This window comes from Chlamydotis macqueenii, chromosome 6 (assembly GCF_036417535.1).
Source record: "Chlamydotis macqueenii isolate bChlMac1 chromosome 6, bChlMac1.mat, whole genome shotgun sequence".
Classification (NCBI taxonomy): domain Eukaryota; kingdom Metazoa; phylum Chordata; class Aves; order Otidiformes; family Otididae; genus Chlamydotis; species Chlamydotis macqueenii.
Window position 1 is genome coordinate 40,769,794 of NC_141561.1, and position 16,522 is coordinate 40,786,315.

Sequence of the window (16,522 nt, forward strand, 5' to 3'; positions counted from 1 at the left end):
CAGCTAGCATTCAGCCTCTTCAAGACCACATGGTGGACCAGTCTGTGCTTAACTTCTACCACACAGGAAGAACAGCTCAGGTATTTTTTGAGAGATATCTTTGTCTAACACACATCTACACTACAAGGAAAGAAGACATCTAAATTTTAACTGTGCCACCTGTACATCCTCAAAGAATACTTCAAACCGCCTTGCTGGAGCAGGGCTGCTGTCGTACCCTCTTGTGCTGCTTCGTGTGGTGAGAAAATCCTAGCGTCGCCACAAGGAGATGTGCTGATATAGAGATGAAACTGCACATTCTCCTTCAGCTTAAACCCGCCTCGCTCCGATTTGATAAAAATGGATTTTTGTTGATCTTCTTTATTGCTGAAACAGAGAATAAAGCTAGAGTCAAAATTGACATTAACATGGAAATAACCATAAGCTGGGCTGTCTTAATAGGCATTAAAACCAAGCACAGAATGTTTGGAAATTTTACAGTATAAATCTAACAGTTATTACAAATAACAAAATTAAAAGACCATCGAGACAAGAAATAGAGCCCTTGACATCCCCAGATGTCAAGAGCTTTCAGGCACTTACCAGGCAATGAAGCATCACCACCCTTTAGCCCACTTGAGATTATTTTGCTTTACATGTTTCCAGTTTACAGAACGGTTCCCAATTAAGTTTTCTGCCCTCCCTTCTCATGACTGACACCTAACTGAATACATGTTTCGTTAAAGTCAAACTTCAGGGCAAAGGGCCTGAGTTCTCAATTAAACATCCTAATGCAACAGGACAAGTGTTTCCCATTGAAATAATTAAGACAGATGTTATACACAGACACCTTTTCAGCTCATCGTCCTTTTTCCTCCAGCTCACCTTAGGTAAAGCTCAAGTTGTGTATACAGAAATTTAAGCAGGCACCGGCGAGATACAATTTCCGCATGGCAATCATTTAACGCAAGACCACGATCACTCATGTATTCACCGTTGATACATTTTGTTCCCGTGGAAACACTTATTACCAGGGCATCTTTCACATCCGTACCTGCAAAACAAAATTTCAGAAGATGCAATTAAAATCACAAATAACCTAGCAAGTGCTCTTCCTGCACAACCTAAACAAGGCTCCTTTTTTTTTTTTTCATTTGCTTCTTTTAAAGAAAAAAAGTTTTTTTCTTCTGATACTTTCTTTAAAGCAAAAGCTTCGCTCAGCCATACTCTCCCTATACTAGCACCATCTATGGTTCTTGTGAGTTCTTCACATTGGAGTTCAGATGAGTTAGAAACTGAAAACCTGCAGGGAAAAATTGCTGCTTCACGAACAGTTATTAAAGCCAGAGCTGCAAAGACGGCGCTTTTTTTCCTGAGCCCCAGGCAGCCATCTAGCTTCCAGGATGTACCTTCTGGACACCGATGCAGATACTCACAGCAACTTCAGAAGTCTGAAAGGCACCGATTTATTAAAACAGGAACTGTTATGGAAGGGTATGAAGCCAACAACAGGAAGGTTAGACTAGGGAATGGAGAAGTTTAAATGCTTAAACCACTGTAAAGCTTATCAGCAGTATAACACTTCTAGGAGTGTAGTTCTTGACACTAAATAATTCCATACAATAGAATTTAAAAAATATTCTGAATGTCTTCTATACAGAGGACCGTCTTTATCAGACATACGAAGGGGAAAAAAAAAAAGGTCAGCTGCATAAATTCAGAAGGACAGGTCAAAATGTTACATCCCTCCAGAAAAAAAAAGCCCTGACAAGCCACACTAGTTCCTCTGAAGCTCTCAAGGCCTCACCAGAGGCAGACAGCAGCCAAGCCCTGCCAAACGCCTTCTGCTGTCTTTCTTCCACAGAACAGTTACTGCGATATGGCAAAGCAGAAAAACCAGTTTCAAGGCACCCCGAGCACCGAGGATCCTCCCATACCCTGGGCTGCACGACAGCAGTGCGGGTATAAGGGGCGTAATGAGTAATTAGCATAGGAATTGGTAACTGAGTAATTAAAAAGGTATTTGAGACATGGACTGTTCGAGCTTATGGCCTTAAAAAAAAAATGAACCTGAGTCCCGCCCCAGGGCGGGAGGAGAGCATCATGGAGGAGAAGCAGCGAGCCGCTTCGCTCTACCACACAAGGTGTGCAACGGGGGCATCTAATCCCGGACACCTATCCATGCACAGGTGATTGCTAATTCTGTGAAAGCTGCTTCTTCAGTTAATCAAAATGTATTCACATGTTAATTAAGTCTGAATTCTTTCATCACACGGCTCACCTGGGAATTGTGGACACAAGACTGTAATTACAACAAAAACTCATTAAATATCCCAAAATGTATTAAATAAAACTACAGCATGGTCCTCACAGTGCTTTACATTTGGGGCTAAAATGGTGTAGGCACTACACCAACGTTCTGGCTCTCACTGAGCAGTGCTTAAGGAGCATCAAGCTTTCTCTCCAAACCTCCCAAAGACCAGTGTGCAAGAGACTGGGAGGAGGACAAGAGGTGGACAAGAGACCCAGAGGGAACAGCTGAGTGACAGTGACCAAGAGATACCCCACACCGTAACTGCTGTGCTCAGCAATAAGAGCTCAGGGAAAGAAAGAGAGGATGTTTGAGGTTTTGGCGTTTGTCTACTCATAAGTCTTCTCGTCCTCCTTCCCATTTTCTCCCCATGCCTCAGGAGAGGCCAACGAGTGAGCGGCTGGGTGGGTGTTTGACTGCTGGCCAGAATCAGCCTACCACAGATGTCCGCCTGACTCGTACAACTAACATTTCATGACGGGCCCAAAATGAACATCCCACCAAGGGTTCAGATGGATTGAAGACCGAGACAAATCTCAGCCTGAGGAAAATTCAGCAGCAGCATTGTTGCAGCTTAGGGCAGAACTTCACTGGTTTGGGTGATCTGGCAGAGCACGGATCTCGTGTCAGCCGTCGGAGAACCACATGCACACCGGTGTCAGCTGCCAAAACATAAGCTGCTGTCTTCTGATATTTTTACTAAAATGACTGAGACACAAAGCACTAAGAATAAAATATAGCAGGAATAACTCTAACAAAGTGTAAAACCTTAAAAACTTGAAAAGCAAGTATAATTTCTTACATAATATGCCAAAAACCCAAGAATGCCATCTGTGTGACCGATGTATTAAAATTTATTTCAGATTTACTGTCCAAAGTTGCACAATTAGTTTTAAAAGGTACAGGTATTTTGTAGACCGTGAGTTATCTCAGATGGCTCCATCAGGCAAAAGACAAGAACTCCTTGGAAAAAGAAGTACTCGCAGGTGTAGGTTTTCTTTCATTATCTTTAGCCAGGATTTAATTGCTACATCTAGTGAAGATTAAACAGTAAAAATGTATTTCAATACTGGTTGACTGAAAAAAAGGCAGTTTCCTAGAATGCAAACAGAGCTCTCATATGTAAGCAGTTAAAATAGTACTTTTTTTTTTCTTTACCTGTTGTCATGACAATTCCAGCAAGGACTTTTCTACGTGCATGCGGAGACGTGAAATTTTCTGTCAAATCACTGAATTTATCTACAACCAAGCGTGCAACAGCATCAGCTAAAACCTGGGGGATCACACAGAAATGCGCGTTAGAAAATTCAACAAATCATTCAAATGTCACAGCATCATCAGGTTATAAAGATTCGCCCTTTTAAATGATTTGACGCACATCATTTCAGTAACCTCAACATCGGACCTGACAAGGAGATTGATGTGCAAAAACCAGGCTCCTCAAACCGACGTGTAAAGCTTTTATAACAGTCCAGTTCGTTGCCTAGCTGTTACATAAATAAGAACAAATCTGTTTTCAACCCTGATTAAACTCTCCCTATCTCTCGTTTTTATAAGACACACACAAATTTAGGAATAGAAAATGTCAACATATAACCCAAAATAAGCTCTCTGAAAATTAGAAAGGCTGTATCTCTGTCACCTTCAGGAAAACGTGAACAATAACAGTCACAGCCTTGTTGTGACAGCAGGGTTAGCAAGCAACGTCAGTCAGGCTGTGAGGGGAGCCAACTTCCAATATTAAGGAAAACTTCAAAATTCCAGTCCTGCTCTTGTTGAACGATGGTGCAGTTCAACGCTGCAGCTGATCTCACCCGCCATTTTTAAGGCAGCTGGAGCCATAACAGCTAGAAGAGATGGGTCAAGATCAAATTCTTGAATTTTCACCTGAAAAGAAACTGAAAACCAGGGCAATCCATGCAACAGCATCACCAGTGCAGCTGGTTGTTCCCAAGGAAGCGTCTGAGAAAGGCAAGTTACGTGCTAGATGGCGTGATGAGCGGTCCCTGTCCTTCTTCCACCAGCACCAGGACCAGCAGCTGGAGAGAAGGAGTGGACAGCCAAGGAGGGAGCTCAGGTCCCTATCTCAGAGCGCCAGGCGTAAAGAGCTTGATTGGTGTGTTGGCACCCAGCAGTATCTGAGATGTTCTGGGGTAACCACCTGGCCCACCAGTTGACACACCAGAAGGACACAGGTCCTGTGTCATACCTGCCAGCACCATGCAGATGTCCTAGATACCCAAGAGCATCCAATGTGCTGAGAAGGACACATGTACGCAACTACGTCAAGCCCAAAAGGACGCTTGTGGCTTGTGGAGTCTTCTGTTTATAAGCCATATCTGGGCTCTCAGTTACAGAAAGGAGGTCACCACTCTCACTCCTTCAGAGGGCCCAACAGGGCTGATGGGCAGCAGCACACAGACCGTGGGGACACCCACTCAAAACGGTACGAACCCTTGACCACAATCAGTTCTAAAAACAGACTGCCAGGGTCAAAAGAAAAGAAAGAAATGAAAAAGAAGACTGCCAGTCTGATTCACCACCATTTTCTTAACAATGCTCATGAGAACCGACAGCCTAGAAATAACACGGAGGAGCTCTCGATGTTAACCTCCTTCTGGAAAAGCTTTAGCAGCAAAGAAATAATAGCGATAATTAAAGCTCATATGACACAATTTCAGGGCTCAACAGCTTTTTCCAGAACCTGACTGGAGACAGCGACCAGCAGTCAGTGGTGACCGAGGTCACATCTGCACCAAGTGTTGGTCAACGTTCTGCAATAGCACAGCTTGGAGAGTCAGAAGACTCTCGACATTGCAGATACAAATTTTCTGGATGCGTTTGAACGGACCGCAGCTCAGAAATTCTTAGCAACAGACTAAGAAATTTTTCAGGAATGCAGTTTTGCTGAGAGGCTACAAACATGCCTACTCAGGCACTGATCTCCAAACACGGTCTTTTTGCTGCTGGACCCAAAACTGTGTTACGGTCTGTGCTCTGACCGCACCACGACCACACAGCGCAACGTCTGCATTTAATTGTGCTAGTACTTACCTATCGCAGAAATCTGAACTTTAAGGTAAATACACAAAAGAAAAATGACGAGTGACCCTGGTTTTAGAAACAGAAAATTAATACACCAGAATATACCAGGGAAACAAACCCTTCCCAATAGGGGTAGACCCGATCCACCAAGAGAACACGTGCTTCAGAGAGGCTTCAAAGCCTGACGGAAAGGCTTGCCATCCAGGTAATAAATAATACGGCTCACCCGTTCTCCAAAAAAAAAAGTGAGCACGGTGACTGGTAACTGGAGGAGCCTTCTCCAACACAAAGCTACACAAAACCACAAAGTTCAGCGCATAGCAGAAATGGTGATTCCAAAATGCTGCATCAACTGGTTGCCAGGTGTGAGCATGTAGGAACGCTTCTTCCAGGATCACGGGACACAGGTAACTCACTACAAAGATCCTCAACCCACCCAGCCAAACGGAGGCTGATCTGCAGAGCCACGCGATCGCCCGTTCGCTGGGGGAACCAGGGCGGGCTTGAGGAGGTTCTCCTCAAGAGGTGGGAATGGAAACTGCCAGATGTTTCTGGGGAGAAACCCACGGCCAAGTTACCTGCCGATACTGCTGACAGAAAGGCAACTTGAACAGCAGCTGGGGAGACTGCTTGCATACAAGGTGGACGCATTAGCTTTTTCCAAAGGATTATTTTTTCACATAATAAGCAAAGCAGAGGAAACTGTGGTGTTGGTATACAAGTGAGAACACGGCTGAGTCTCTCTGGGCAGATGTAAGCTGGCACTGAAGGATGGGACGGTGCTGCGTCTCAAACAGCGTGGAACTAAGCTGCTGGCAAGGAAACTTAAAAACCCTTGAATGAACACGAAGCCAGACACTGGGGAGGGCTGCTAAGAAGGACTAAGCAGAGACAAACCAACCGCTTGAGATGTGAACAATGCAGGAGGAACTGCAGGGGAGCAGGAGGGGGGGCAAATCACTGCCAGAAAATGGGCAGATATATTAGAGATTTTATTCTATTTGATACCCAAGTTGCATGACAACAGGTGAGTGCTGAGGAATAAACACTATTAAATGTCTACAGATTTAGTTACTAAGGTTTTTGTCTTCTATAAGAATACTCATACAATAAATTAGAAGACTTTTCTCCCAGGTGGTCTATTACATTAACATAGTTAAGAGTCACGAAGAGCACAGAAGAGATGGGAACAGACCACTACAGTGCCGGGAACAAGGCTTACTGGCCCAAAATGATGTTGTTGCTGTCCCCACCTCAAAACCAAGGACTTGAAGCTGTCTCCATATCAAGCCCAGGGCACTGACCGGCCTGGGTAGGGATCTTTCACTTCTCATTCCGGCTCTACTCCCTTTCATATAAATAAATATTGCTTGGAAGAGAAACTGAACTCACGTCTCACCTTCCTAGTGAGTGCACTAACATCTGAGACGCAGTTTCTCTACCCCCGCTCCCACATTAAATCATTATTCAAAGTTGGGTACTTCAAAAAAAGGAAAGACCTAAAATAGCTGAGAGTTTGCTCATTAAGGCATGTGAGCTCAAAGCTATTTTGAGCACGTTGTTCCTTTCTCTGATGAAATCACAGTCAATCCACTTCTCTTCCACACATACGGCCCAATTTTGGTTAATATATATCTTGCAGCAATGTTGCAGCAGAACCTCCCTGACCATCCATGCTTTAAAATATTCTGAAACTGATGAAGTTTGGGTCTGTCTGGATCTGAAGGAAGACCTTGGGAGGCCATAGAGACCACCCCAGATGAACACTGGTGATCACCCGCGTGGTGGAACCAAGCCTGGTTGAACCAGGATTAACATCACACTTCAAGTGAAAGTATCCCTTGCAGTACTGGTTCTCGCTCCATTCCTTAGGCTTCATGTTTAGTTTCACTGTCTGCCCACAAGAAATTGAATTCGGATAAAGGATAAATTGAATTTGCAACACAATTTGGTGAATGATTAGAAGTAAATAAATAACTCTATTTTCAAGCTTCAATATTCACAATTCCAGTTCTCTAATTTCCACCTCATTGCATCCTGACTAATCAGCTATCTTTGTAAATACTTCGAAGAAATCTGTGAAATACCATGGTGAACCTTATATGGAGGTTTTCCTACCAGAGGCCATCGGTGGCCTGAAGACAGTATCTCCACCAGCAGGTTCCTGTCGTCTGACGAAAACTCCTTCCCATCAGCAATGCCGGCAGCCTGGACCAGCAGACTTTACTCAAAGTCATCAAGTGACTTGCGGCTGGCAATGAGTTTATTATCAGGACACAGATCATTTTACCGGGGCACAGCAGGATGTGTGCCGTACATTCGAATCAAACAAGACGAGATGACTCTTCCCACAGTACGTACCTAAACAATGGGACTTACTGCTCAAGGCGCTGTGGAAGCCAAAAGACTACAGAAGTTCAAGAAAGAGCTGAAATTTATGGGGAAAAAACCAACGCATCAGGGAGTCTCAGATGGAAACACACAATTTCTGACTGAGAAAATCCTTGAGAAAATCCAAAGTGGTGAGGGTTAGACACATTTACTGGGGAAGTACTACCACCAGTATGCCTTTTGCTCAGGTGTTTTTGGAAAATGGTCTGAGTGCTTCTTTTAGGGACAGCACTATCCCACCTTCAACAGAGGTGTGAGACCCCTCACCTCACAGCCTTCCTTGGGAAGCAGGGAGCATCTAAAGGAAAAGAAAAAAAGGAGAGAAAACAGGTGATCTCTAGGAGACTTATCTCTGAGTGATAAAGACATCAAAAATGAAGACACAGGGAAGTCCAACAGAGCATCCGCTGCTCCTGAGATGTCCGAGAATGTCCTTGTCCCATCTCCCGGGATGTCCAAGGCGATGCTCAGCGGTAGGACTGGCTCCACAGGTGGAGACGGCCTCAGTCAGCACCAGCATCCCCTGCAAACCTCCCATTTCCCAGTGCTGGGTCTGCTGGCAGGGACGTGGCACTGGGGACGAGATGATATGCAGGGAGCTTTTGCCTGGCCCACGGTGGCTCTTACTGTGGTGGAGTCCTCAACAACACTGCCACAGAAATCAGATTTGGACTTTGCACTACAGCGTTCAAAAACCTGGTGGCACCGACTTCCACGCTCCATCTATAAACGTGTGGCCCCTTCGTTTTCAGAAGTGATTTTAAAAGACTGGTCCCGTTTCACTCTCTTCTCCAGTTCTCATCACTACCAGCTCTGCAGACCTATGACAAGCCACCCACTTAAACTCCTCAATTTTATCAATATACGTATGCTGAAACATGTAGTTTTCCTCCATGGAAACGAACCAAACTTGAAGGACGCGCATTTTAGAGCCCTTGGTACGTCCTGCGGCTTATCGCAGAACACAGGACACCCCCCTGCATCAAGGGGTGGGGGGTGAAGTGAGGACGGTTAACGATTTACACGGCGTAGCTAACACTGGAAATATTTCCTTTGTTTTGGAGACGCAGGTCCCTATAATGCAAGACTGATAACGTCTTCCACTTTAACACACTCGCTGCCAAGGTGATAAATCCACAAAGGCTGAGTTTTTTCAGCATTTTCACCTGTCCTGAGGCACATATCGAGTGACTTACTGGCTTTAACTCACTTGCCCAGCAAAGAGATTTTCCTCACCGCAGGCAACGCTGCTTCATCCCTCCCAAAAGGTCGAGCTGTAAGCAAGCAGATAAGCTTGCTTTGCAGAGACTGGTTTTAAATGTATTAAACCATGGGATCAGCACCTCGATCACCCGCTCTACAGACCGCAAGATTACACCCATGCCCATTTTATAAGCCGATTCCTGATGTCAACTGCCCTTCTGCCCTGCTCGATAGCTTGCATGTGTATTTCCACACCGAATTGCCTCCGCAGCGCCTGCAGCTAATCGGGAGGCATAGGATGGTGGATGTGCATTTCAGCAGATACTCACGACCACCACTGGAGCAGGGATTCTCTCTCCTCCTGACTCTTCCCGCTCGATCGCTTTTTCTCACCAGGCACCACGAATTAACTACAGGCAGGTTTTTCAAGCTGCCACCCAGGCACTCAACTCCAACATCTTCATTGGCACAACCACACCGGGCTTCTATTATTTCCACTGAGCACTTGGTATTTGGATTTTTACTCCCCTTCCCTGCTTCTAGCTTCCTTTTTTTTTCCCAGTCCAATTAGAATTTTATTTGGTCAATGGGTTATAAGAAATCCTATCCTCATTCACATCATTCCTGTACTCTCCAATGTTTGCGACTTCACCCACTTCAGGATTATCTCCAAATTTAACATCTTTACACATCCTGAGTAAGCACTCCGTAAAAAAAAAAAAAAACCTCTTAGAGTTAAAAATAAGAAGATAGAAAGACCTGAGAACATCACAAATGCTTAAATCCCTTATTAATCATGAATACATATCAGACCAAAACCACTAGGTTCCAGTAACTTGACGGCTAACTATAATTAAAAGCAGAGTAACAGGGCACAGCACAGTGCAAAAGGGATGGTGACAAAGAATCATAGAATGGTTTGGGTGGGAAGGGACCTTTCAGGGCCACCCAGTCCAACCCCCCTGCCAGGAGCAGGGACATCTCCAACCAGATCAGGTTGCTCAGAGCCCCGTCCAACCTGGCCTGGAATGTTTCCAGGGACGGGGCATCCACCACCTCTCTGGGCAACCTGTCCCAGTGTCTGCATGGGTTGCTTTTTTGTTATTTCACACCACACCCTAGGTTCAAATGCCCATAAGATCCAGGACAGCTACCTAGGACTCCATCAAAACCTGACAAAGGCAAGGAGCTCAGAAAAACCCAGTGCTGCCCAGCAGTCCATCAGAGTCCCTTTCAGAAAAGAGGCTGTGTAAGCTGTTATATGCTTGGCTGCTGGGTGGAGAAACAACCTCACCCTTTTAGAATGACACCTCTTTCACGTCTCACCTCATGCTCTTTCCCACTTCCCTATTCCACTTCCAGTTTTCACCATTTTACTGATTCAAGAAGTAGTAACACATAAATTACCGGCAGTGAAATTTTTTTGGACCAAATCTACTTTCAAAAGCACAGGTGAGAATGCAGCCTGAAATTACTGACTCCACTGAAGAAATCGTAACTACGTGCAATAGGATGATCCTAGATTTGAAAACGAAGGAAATGTCCATTAATAATTGCACAACATTAAAAAAGAAAGTATGTAGGAATTTCTAAACGATGCATATTGTCCATGCGTCTTGAAAAAATAACATGCTTAAAATAGTCACAGGATCTACTTATACCCTTCAATCCCGCATTATCAAATCAGACCAGTATCTTACCATTTCAGTGAAATCTAAACCAAAGTTTTTGCGATACAATAGGTCAAAGTCTTGAAATTCTCATAATAAACAGATAGAAAGTTGCAAAAAAGTCACAGGCAAGTATTTGAATTCAGAGGAGTATGCAATATCCTGAAAAAGAGCCAAGAGATGCAGTAGAAAGAGGGTAGTCGAACAATCACTACTGCAGCGTGACTGGGGAGAAACACAAGCAAGTAAATAAGAAAGAATTTTTCTTCATTTAAAAAAAAATAAATTCCTTCGTTCTAGCTACTTAAAATTTCTGGTCTATGTGTACGTTGGATATTTTCCATAGTCCATGAATTATTTGATTTAAACTATTTCTCATCCAGATTTACTTGCCTAAGTAACTTACCTACACTTATTAACTAATTTGATTAGAGCACAATCCTTTAGATGACAACTACATGTCTTGAACACAGGCACGGCGAGTGTGTCCTTTATTCAGACACTGGAAATACGTGGCGAGCGCATCAGCCTCACTTAATCCGTCCTTGACTTCCATGATTCAGTTCTGTTAATGCCAGCAGTTTCAGTCTGCGGAACAGAATTATTTTCTTCTCTGCTGAAAACCACTGTATCGAATAATAATTTTACTTAAAGCAGTATTTCTGACTGGAACTCCATCTAAGTCTTGCTGCCTAAGATGAGCAAGACGCAATTCAACCTCTCCTCAGCACAAACCATAATCCAAGCTGGCACTGTGCTGGGCTTGGTGCTCTCTTACATGACATGATCAAGGCTGAAAGCATCAGCAACAAAGCCTCCTCTCCGGCCATAAGAATATAAAGAGTTCGTGCAATTGTCAGAAGCTGTAAACGGAAAAATCACCTAATACATATATACATAGAGATATATATGCACACACACATCTACAGAAGCAGAATAAACAGCAGAAATGCTGTTCAAGCTGACCCAGTACGCATGAGTTGGCTCCTCTTGGTCATTACCCAAAGACATCAAGAAAACCCAACGGACTTCTCACCTGTGGTAAGTGTAACTGGAGCCCCTCGCTGGGAATGGGCTGTCGAGATGGGGTCTGGTCCAGCTGCATGTTAAACAAGGATGCCAGGGCCGACTGAGCGGCCCGAGCTTTTGCCAGCTTTTTATTCCTTCCCGAGCCTTCAAAAGTCTGACCGTCCACTGCCACGGCCATGACAAAGTTCTTGGCGTGGCTCTCCCCGCTCTCCGAGAGAAACTCATACTTCAGCCCGGGTCGCAGCTCGTTGAGGATCATGACGGGGTTCTTCCCGCTGGCGGAGGGGTAGGGCAATGGTGCAGGGAGAGGCGACTGGGAAAGGCTGCTGGCTACGGCAGACGATGGCAAACCATAGTCCCCGCTAGAGCTAAAGGACCCATCCCCGTTGGACCCTAGGTAAAAGGAAGCATCAGAAGGGACCGGTGTTTCAAACCCATTGAAAAGGGTGTCAGGGAAGTCCGCCTGGTCGGAGGTGAAGTCCGTGTTGACCGACAGAGTCCTCCCCATAGCCAGGTGGGCTTCCGAGGCGTTTGGAAACTGGACGAAAGACCGCAGAGCCTTCTCGGCGGCGTGAAGCTTGGCTTTCTTTTTTGTCGGGCCAGATCCTTCAAACACCTGCCCATTGACTTCGACTGCCATCACGAACATGGGAGCATGGACCGGCCCCGTCTGGGAGAGGAGTTTGTATTGTAAACCGGGTTTAATCTCATTGAGTTGCATGAGGGCATTCTTTGGCAGAACAGGGCCGGGCGTTTTCTTCCTCTTCTTCGGGCGAAATTTGGAGTGGCCATTGTTGCCCTCCTCCAAAGGACGCTTTCTGCTGCTGCTGCCACCGCCGTTGGAGAGCTGCCCTCCCTCCCCGGCACCTTGCCCACCACCGTCTTTGGGGGGAACGTTGTCCACGTTGCGGTTTTCTTTAACATCGGTGCTGCTCGAACCTGCGGTGCCCAGAAAGAGTAACTTACAATGCCTTCGGTGCAGGATCTTGTAAATGCAAAATTTATAGATTCCTTTATCTCTCTTTGTAACTGGTTAAGTGATGTGTGCTCATAGGTTAAATGTTTTGCGATACGATCAGAGACAATAATAATGCAATACAGCCTCTTGATAATTCAAGAAATAACACTCAATTATTTTCAAACTGTGCATTTGATACAATCATATAGCAAAAAAAAAAACCCACTGCAGCTTTTTAATGTCTTTCCTGCATTTAAATCACACTGGAATTAAACTTTTACTCATAAGTTATGTTTGGCCTGAATAATGCTTTAAACCAGAAATATAAGTTAGAGTAGCATATGCCTATAAACCAAAGAACTATCATTAGTAAAACAAAAATGTCACTTTTTTTTTTTCCCCTCAGTGATTTTAGTTACTCCAATTGAGAAAGGACACAAATAAAACCTGAGCCATGAAAAACGAGGCAGCTTTTTGGCGGGCATCGTGACTGAAGTGTGTTTGAATGCTTTTGTTTCTCTTTAGCTATTCCACATTCTCTGAAATCAATTCTTTTTTACGCCTTTCCTAGATGTTCATTCCACCTCACCCCAATTTGCCCAGGATCTACTGCGTCCCACTGTGCCAGCACCACCACAAGACCACTTTATATATTTCCACCCAGTCTCCTCTCAGGAAAGCTTCTATTTCTCAGTTACAAGCTATTTTTTAACTCCTTGCAAAGGAAAAAAATACTGCTGTCACAGAGTTACAAACCCAAAAATCATGATAAAGATCCTCTCTTAAGACTATGCAGAATACAAGTGTGACAAAAGCTGCACAATCACGGTGATGACATTTTAATGCGGAAAAAGGAGCATTGTAATATTAATTTAATGATTTATTTTCTAAAGTAGAAAGTTGGGCTAATGATATGTCAGAGGGAGGTATATTTAAAGAATGATATTTGCTATAACTGCAAGGATCTAATTTTTACCCTGATAAAGACACTACCAAACTTAATTATTTGTGCTTTATATTGGTATTTGCGAATGAAAACTCAAATTTAGTGGGTCGAGTATTTCTAAATCCTCTGTTCCAAAACTTCAAAATATCTGTGTTACATCTACACTGATACTAGCTGACAAATATTAATCGAAATCAGAGCAAAGCCAGGTGGAAGCTGTCTTTCACAGCGAGAAATTTCAGCCACCCTGTAAGTCTTCCCTACGAATCCCCTACCACGCACACATCACTTCGCCCAGGTTACAAAGCTGATGGAATGGTTACTAAATTTTCATTTATAACATCCTCCAGCAAAAGCTCGATAGGTTACTCCTTTCGGTGCTCGAAGAGAAAAAAAGAAGGAAGAAAAAAAAAAAAAAGATGAAAAGGCAAAGCCAAAGTAGGAACACATTTCGTTAAATCACAGTAGCACAACAAAGAATTGTACAGTACTGAACATTAAATTCCAATCAATTAAATTCAGTCAGGAATGAAACACTAAATATTCTGAAGCACTTCATTGCTAGAAATTTGCTAAATTTAATAAAGCATCTCTCATAACGTTCAGCCACAAATTGTATTGCCCGCAGAATGTGTGCTATAGGGCCACAACTGTCCATACACAGTGTTCATGCATATATATATTTTTAATAGATATACATACATGGTGAAGGAATCTAAGGTCAATAGAGTGAATTTCCTTACAGTGAGTTTCTTACCTGAAGCTGTAAACTCCAAAAAATCACACCTCATCTAAAACCCCACTTCTGAACACTGCTCTTACTAGTGGCACCAGGAATTTGCTATGAACCAATACGACATTTAGGCTAAACAGAAATCATTTAGTTAACGCTAGTTAATGACCTCTGTTTTTATCTGCGGAAACCACAGAAAGAAAACATGAGTTGAACAGACTCCAGATGAACGTAAAAAAAAAAAAAAAAAAAAAAGGAACTTTAGCATGTAAGTACAGCAGCTGGAGGAACTCCGTAATCCTTCTCATGACAGGGGCAGGGGAAACAATGCCCTGACAGAGAGACTTGTAGGAAGCAGGAAAGAAATTTGCACGCTTACCTTGTCTGAGTAAGAAAGAAGGGAAGAAAACTACTCCTTGCCTGAGAGTTACTAGGCTTGTTAGCGTTGGAGAACCTGCAGGGTGGAAGAAACTAGGAGAGAAAGCGAGCAGGGAGCTAGCAGCCCGAGTCAAACCCGGAGACCATCAGAGTAGGCAAGTTTCTACATCGTGGAGGTGATCCAAGACTAAGCTTTGCACATGACGGAAAGAACAAGGCTTTCCATGCGAACCAGAAGGACCTGGGTTTGTTTCAACCCCCAGAGTCACTGAACTGCAAGAAAGAGCAACTGCTTCTCAGGCTGAGGGGGAAGATGTGCTTTTGGTCCTGTGCTGCCCAGCAGTGGTGAGGTCCTCTTATTATCTTAGGGCTGGAGAAGAGCTGACATATTAGTCGAAAAGCAAGATTAGTTATCACCCCCTGCTAAGCCAGAGAAGTCATCCCGTTTCACCTTGGCCCTGTTCAGACATGGAGTAACCACCCCAGCCCAGCATCTCCCCACTGTTCAGAAACAGCTCTCCCTTTTTCCAGGCATCTCACCTCCTAGGAGAAGTTCAGAACGGGCCTACCAGCTCATCCTCACCTCGCCCAGCTCCCTGCCAGCGACAGGGCCACCAGCAGACCCAACGCAGGCGACACAGCAAGGACACAGCAGCCCTTCCTCAGGGCGGCATCTCGGCCCGCAGGGAGCCGCGGCTCTGGGCTGGCCCAGAAGGCCTGGCCAGGAGTCACTGATGGGGTTTTCCCTCACCTTCCAGGGATTTTTCCAACTGTTTTTCAAGACCCCATAAACCCTTGGTATCCATGTTTTAAAACACAGCTTGGATAATTTCCAAGTCTATTGGTCTGATTTGGAAACCAGTATTAAGCCTTGTGCTGCCAGCATCACAGCTAAAATAAGGCAGGAAAATGAGAACTGGGAACGTTAAAACACTATTAGAAAGTATAAAGCACAGAAGAGAGCTGGCAGGAGAAAAAAAAAATTACCATCCAGCTCAGAAATAAAAAGAATTCTGCATTCAGTTATGGATGCTCTTCATCATCCTTTAATACATAAGAAAACTTTTATATGTTAATGTTGTATGTCTTGCCTCAGAAAGGTTACACAGCTTTGGTGGATCTCCTAACGTAACTGAAACTAAAAATATAAAATAAGCCTAATCCTAGTTTTTAAAGGTACTTTCAAGTCTCTGTGTTTTCCAGTTAAATAAGATTTTCAAGGAATGAATGCTTTAGAGAGGCCTTTGAGGCCCACCACAGCTTCTCTGTATTCAACACCGTAAAGCAGCATTAACACAAACACTTGATAATGGGATCCTGTTTACTTAAACATTAATGATTTCAGAACAAGACATTTTACATGAGACTGGCTTATTTCAGAGTCACTAAAAATAGCCGGCTGCTTCGACTGGAGATTTGACTGACGTCTGCGGAAGCTGCCTTAGTAAAAACCGTAGCTGACAGTATCGCGTGCCAGCAGCTTCGGCGAAGAAAAGTCCTGCCCCTGACATCTTGGTTGAGAGAGAGAGACTTACAAACGCGAGAAGGAAAGAGGCACTGGAAATTTTCATGCCTGTAAAGAAAGAGATCTTCTGTCCAAGTGTGTTGGTTTATTTTTCGTTTTATTCCCTGTAATTAAAAAGTGTCTGTAATTAAGATGCTTTATCCATTGGGGAACTTCCATTACCTGCTTGCTGAGAGACAACACTCTCCCTGCTCTGCCTGACCTGAAGAACACTTAATTAAATTTCGACGATTCTTAGCTGAACCGAAAGATGTTTCTAGCAAGCTCTTGCACTGCTGTTCTCATTTACTAGCCTGGGGAAATTCTAAGTCAGTCAGTTACTCATTTAAAAAAAACATGTGATCTCTCCTGAGC

The 16,522-nt window shown here is 44.0% G+C and overlaps 1 protein-coding gene across 3 annotated transcripts in view; it reads right to left on the reverse strand.

The window, feature by feature from the left end:
* Positions 1-16,522, reverse strand: part of ADARB1 (adenosine deaminase RNA specific B1) — a 78,828-nt gene that overhangs the window by 21,119 nt on the left and 41,187 nt on the right. For all 3 annotated transcript variants that reach the window (XM_086751044.1, XM_086751046.1, XM_086751045.1), the window contains 4 exons: positions 11,636-12,567; positions 3,449-3,563; positions 865-1,033; positions 218-366 (listed from right to left, as the gene is read on the reverse strand). In XM_086751044.1, the coding sequence (XP_086607170.1) occupies positions 218-366; positions 865-1,033; positions 3,449-3,563; positions 11,636-12,567 (1,365 nt within the window). The remainder of the gene's footprint in view (positions 1-217; positions 367-864; positions 1,034-3,448; positions 3,564-11,635; positions 12,568-16,522) is intronic.